Source organism: Chinchilla lanigera, unplaced genomic scaffold (assembly GCF_000276665.1).
Source record: "Chinchilla lanigera isolate Chin_1 unplaced genomic scaffold, ChiLan1.0 scaffold00002, whole genome shotgun sequence".
Lineage (NCBI taxonomy): Eukaryota > Metazoa > Chordata > Mammalia > Rodentia > Chinchillidae > Chinchilla > Chinchilla lanigera.
The window spans coordinates 9,752,553-9,758,552 of NW_004955403.1; the positions used below are offsets into that span (position 1 = coordinate 9,752,553).

At 39.8% G+C, this 6,000-nt stretch overlaps 1 protein-coding gene across 1 annotated transcript in view; it reads right to left on the reverse strand.

Annotated features, from left to right (window-relative positions):
- Col3a1 (collagen, type III, alpha 1) overlaps positions 1–5,467 on the reverse strand; it is a 37,189-nt gene extending 31,722 nt beyond the window's left edge. The window contains exon 1 of the mRNA XM_005373324.2: positions 5,251–5,467. Within this exon, the coding sequence (XP_005373381.1) occupies positions 5,251–5,335 (85 nt within the window). The 5' untranslated portion in view covers positions 5,336–5,467. The remainder of the gene's footprint in view (positions 1–5,250) is intronic.
- Positions 5,468–6,000: the final 533 nt, after the last annotated feature.

Below are 6,000 nucleotides of genomic sequence, written 5' to 3' on the forward strand. Positions count from 1 at the left end.
ATTCTCTTTCTGCTTTCAAGGACTGGAGAGGATTTAAGAAATCAACCTCAAAACTCTGTCCTATAGGATCTGTAGATACTGCAGCTATTTTAAAAAATATTCTAAAATGGCAGAGTTTTATGGATAAGTCTTCCCTGCAAAATATTTTCCTCTCTGATCTCAAAACAGGAAGACCCATCTGGAGCTGAAATCTATTGTTTATTTGCTCTGGACTTTAGGAAAAAGTGTTCTATCTCCTAGGCCACCCTGATGACATCCAGACCACTGATAGGATAAATGTGTGACTCAGGGCCCAGCGTGCATTTTCCTGTACACAGAATTAGGATTCTAACAACGAGAAGAAACATCAGGCTTCAGCATCTGCTACAAAAACATGCTTAGATGTCTCAGTAAGGCACTGATTTTCAGAATGTAAAGTAACTAAGTGATTGGCAGTGATGGTCTTCTGTCTTCAGTAGTATTCTCCCTTAAATGATACTTGGGCACTGCCACCATACCGTGGAACTCTAAAGAATATTTCTAGGACTTAATTTACTTGAGCGTGTCATCTCTGTTTGACATCCTCCACAGCTACCACAGAAAAGCCAGTTTCAGAAAAATACACGGCATGCGACTGAAGCAGCAATTTCTCAGTGTTTGTTTTCAAGGCATTTTTAATTTTTAATAATTTCTGGATCCTTTATTTTTTAGTTTTACATCCTGTGGGCATTTTCACTTCTGTCCTCTTCAAGCTTTTCCTTTTACTCATTAAGATTACATTTTAAACAGCAGGGCTTGACTTCAGTCATGGAAAGAACAAGGCTTTCCTTTGTTCATCGGAAAGGAATCCAGTTCTGCTGTGTTTTCATTAGGCACAGACAGGAATTCTGGTGGTTAATAGAACCCTCCAAATTGCAGTTCACAATCGGTTTGTCTAAAAAAAACTATCTCATTTTTTCCGTTCTCATCTGGACACAAAACAGACACAGTTTCCCTGCTTGAAAAGTCTGGGTTTTAAAAAGTAGTACATAAACTTTTTCCTGAGTGGGGAAAACAATGGGAGCAAGCTTTGTAGGGAAACTTTCCTAAGATACAGTTCACTGAGACGTTCCCAGAGCATTACTGCAGACCTGGATACTTTACAAATGTTCTTCATGTTCAGCAAAAGCAATAACATCCTTCATCTCTGAAGCTCCGACTCCTAAGCCCTCTGCTTTAAACACTGCAAGGTAGTGATGCCACTTGATGCTGCAAAAATCAAAGAACTGGCCTGCATAATCTTTGGAACTCTGCACCAAAGAAATGTCATCCACATGGAAACCACGGAGCTTCGATAGGTGGCGCTCTTCTCTCTAGAGCCAAGACAAGGGTATGGGACAGGGCTGTCTTGTCTTCTAGTATTACCCATAATCCTGACAAAATCGCAAATAATGCTTTTTAATATTTAAAAATAAGCCCTTGGATACGACATCCCCTGAGGAGTCTGAGTTAGCTCAAAGGCGTTTACTCTCCGTCTTTCCTTTCCCGGAATTATTTTGGAGGCTTTGCTTGATTTTTTTACAATGCTGAGCTTAATTCTAGAATTTAAGCCAACTACTTCTAGGGTTTCAGATACTCTAAGGTTGAATATTCTGCAGGCGGTAAGGAAACACAAAGCATCATAAAACAAACACCACAACGTTTTGTGTCAATAATACTTTATTTCCCACGTGCATTTTCACAGAACTGATGATAATTTCAGGTTTGAACATTAGCTTCCGAATCTCTTGCTTACAAAACAGATTTACCCGTTCACAGTTGAGTTCACAAGAAAAATACCCACACTTTTCACTTCTGAACGTGCAATAATTGCAAACTTTCTAGGCCTGTGTGCAATGATCTGCTCTCTCCTTTCAATGACAAATGATTGCAAAAATAGAAGATTTAGCTGCTCTGAATTTCTATTTTGTGTTCTCTATCTAGGATTTAACAGACTTTTGGTTCTAGTCTTAATTCATCCCTTGCTGGTCTCATAATTTCAACTAAAATACCACATCTTTGTCAGATGATGGATGCTGAGATATGCGGATAGTTCTCGTCTCTTAAAAGTGCAATTGTTTCTCGTAACTTTATGCTATGTATTTTTATTAGCTCACTATGGTTAGTTAGAGGGGCAGGACAAATCAGAAAATGGGAATGGTAACTGATTAATTACTAATTTTTCTTGAAGTATAATGGGAGGTACGCTCACACACCTTGAAGTAAGGAATTGTTTTTCTGAGTCAATATATAGTTTTGAATCTATTTCAAGGCACATCGTTCATTTTAATATAATTATCAGTGTGGCAAACTCAGAAGCTTAGACATTAGAACACTTTTAACTACCACAGCTTTATCCAGGTGCGGTGGTGCACACCTGTATTCCCAACGTTAGGCAGGCTGAGTTAGGTGCATCACACATTCTGGTCCAGCCTGGGCAATATAGCAACCTAAGGAAATCCTGTCTCAAAATAAAAAATAAAAAGGCTGGGAACATAGCTCTGTGCAAATGCCCTTGGCTCAGCCCCCAGTACCCAAAAGAGAAGCAAAACCATCACCACCGCCATCCACAGCAAAGACAAAACTTACAAGTTTCCCCCTCTGCCTTACTAAAACACTATTAGTTAGCAGTATGTGAAATATATTAACATAATTATCAGCGAGTAAAATATGTCAAGTAAGGAATACATCAGAGTCTTTGTGTATGAAACATATTTTTAAACTCGAGGAATTTTGGTATAGCTTTCAACTTTATTTCCAGCCATTCTCTGAATATTGTTACCATTATGTTTGTGTCTGAGGATTTGGCAACAGTTTATCTGTAACGCTTTCACTTGCTTAGGAAAACAATGTTTAATAGTTAACATTCTCCCGCACAATATTTTAAAACCTGAAGTATCCTATGTACATTCGATGTTGGCATCGGTTGTGAACGGTATCTCCGCCAGCCACTAGGTGGCGCATATTCCCCCCCCACCCCTTACAATTTGGCATGTTTATAAACCACAGGAAATATAAAACAGACCTCGTTTTCCATTGCTGGAATAAGACACATGAATAAAATAAAACTTTCACAAATTTGTAAAAAGACCAAAATTCTTTGTGAATACATGTTTTATGCCCCAGAAAGCTCCTGCGTGTAGACTACACGCTCGTGGTCTTTCCTGTTGTGCTAGTTCGGGGGTGCTGGGATTTAGACAAGACACCCCCGCCCAGAGAGGGAGTACGTACCCCCCAAACTCATCCACCCGCAGAACTTTCTGGTGCCATCTATAGAAAGCACAAGCTGCAGTGTCTCAGGACATCTAAACATGCTTTAAGACAAACAAAATCAATAAACAAAGTCTAAAAGCAACACACCCACACAAACTGTGATGTCAAGACAATCTATGTAGGAAACGCTCCTTTTTTTCTCCCGAAAGGTATGTTCAGAAAGAACATAGCCATAGTGGGTGTATCTCATTTTTCCTGTAACTACTAGGCAACTCCTAATATTTTTCAGCTTTCTGAGGTACAAACAAAAAGTTCATAGTCTTCAGTAAATGAGAATTCCGATATTTTCCTTAGGAACTAGGAGAACGGAAGAGCTTTAAAAAGGTAGAAATATTTTTCGGGAGAACAGGAGGTGTTAATCATTTGGTATCCGAGGGAAAGGCTGGGAGTTAGAACGACTTGGGGGGGCGGGTGCGCAGGAGAGTGAGCAAAGGGGAAGAAAGAAAGAAGGAAAGGAATATTGATTGTTCCGGGGAAGGAAAGGATGAGGAGGGGGGAGGGAGGAGGAAGAGAGGGCTGAGGTCGGGGGAGGGCACCTGGGAGGAGGAGGAGTGGTGGGGGATGGGAAGGCCTAGGAGGAGCCCAGGGAGAGCGCTGAGGCCGGGTGCAGGTGGGGTGAGGGGCCAGCAAGACGAGGGGAAGGAGGTCCCCAGTGCGGAGAGGGTGGAGACGCAAGGAGCAGAGAGGACAGGACAGGGTTGGGTGGGGGAAAAAACTGAAGAACAAGCAATATGGGTGTTTTTCTTTGTGACCATGGCCGAATTTAACTAAAGAGATGTTACCAGGTTTACACGAACACACAGACACACACACACACACACACACACACCGTTCCACTCACACATATTGCTTGCGAGGACTCCAAAGATACTTGATATTACATACAAAAGGAAAAAAAAAACCAAGTTCTCATACAAGGTTAACAAAAACTATAGGTTTAAATGTAAACATGTTTGATGGTGTACATCTTAAAATTGCTGTCTAATGATTTCCTCTAGCTATTTTTACGTTCAGCATTTGAATATTTACCTTTGAATATTTACCTTTATGAAAATGTATGCTCCCATCTGTCCAGTATTTTCATGATTATGAGGCACATATGAATTTACAAAAATATTTTCATACAGATAGTGAGACAATTTTTAAAAATTCGAACATGAAAACTAATACATGCGCTTTTAAGGAAGTAACAGCAAAGGAGCTTTTGAAGTCAAACAGGACTAGTATCTTTACCTTGTTTGCAGAAAAGTCAAAATATTCCTGCTAAAAACACTTAAAAAATTCTCTTCTCTACTACAAATGCAGCTAAGCTGCAGAACATATGGGAAATATTAGACCCCTCACCATAAATGGTTAGAAATATGGATTAAACAAGTATGCAAAGGCTTGCGACAGAAATGGAATAAAAACTGGGTGATGAAACAATTTTTTGCAATCTGAACCCATTTAAGAAACACTGGCAATTGCTGTTTCACTTTATAGAAATAGATGTAATGAGGCTAATGGTGCATAGTAGACTGTTTGTTAGGCATGCCGGCTTTAAAATTTGTAATCTTGTTGGGAAAACAATGCTCAACATTCTATCCTCACAAAGGACATGACATGCAAAGAAGAACATGCAATTATTCCATGAGACCAATAACTTCCAGATCCAGGGAAGCATTCCAAGATGTTAACAGTCCAGGGGGGGGAGCCTTTTAAAACCATTTTAAAAAGTAAGTTCCCGGTGCCTTTAACAGGAAAAAAGTTAGTACGAGAAAGCCTTTATCTTAAACAAGTAGAAAACTTTTAAACACACGCATGACATTATTTGTTTTAAACCAATGTAAAGGCAAAAGTAGGGTACAATTAATGTTTCATAGTTGGGAGCTCACAGAGGAAACTGTGTTTCAAGAGGCTGGTTTCTCCCTTTATGCTTCTTTATAAGGAGAAGTAAAGACAAAAACCCCATAAAGTTTCTGGAAATCCAAATCTACTCACCTTCCGGGGTCTGTTGCGCCAAAATAAGAGTGGGGTGAAGCAGAGCAAGAAGTAGCCAGGTCCCCTTTTGCACAAAGCTCACCATGTCTAAATATCAGACATGAGACTCTTTGTGCAGAAAGGAGAAAAGAAAAGCAGTTCAGAGTAGCACCATCGGTTGTTCCCTGCCCTTCAGCACCGGGCCCGTCATAAAACTCAGCCACTGAGATTCCTTTGCTTTGGCCTTAAATAGGAAAAAGTTTGGCTTCCCTCACTTTCCAGCCCCTTTCTGAAATATGAGAGCAGCACCCATCCCCTTAGCAGTAAAAGAAATGATTAATATTTCTTTTCCCCTTATAGAGGACACAACCCACAGAGTCAGAAAAACAGCACATCTGGAACTTGTATGCATCTGCTTCTGTAAAAGTTTATTACATACTTTACTCTTAGATATGTGTGTAGAGAAATGTTTTGCTTTATGTTCTTGTATAAGAATGAAAGGTATGTATTTTTTTATTGCTCCTTGTAACATTAACAACTACATAATTTTGAGAAATTGCTTCATGCCCATTCTCAGACATAGCTAATTTTGCAAACTTTATCTTCCTAGGAGATTGTTACATTGATATTTTTGCCAGAATCCACCCTAGCCCAATTTAAATGGGGAGCTGTGAGGGCTTAACTGAGAGAAAAACCTCTGTTTGCTCCTTCTACACATTCTCCCATGCTTGGTCCTCAGGCAGTTGTCAAAAGAGTAAGGATCACAGCTAT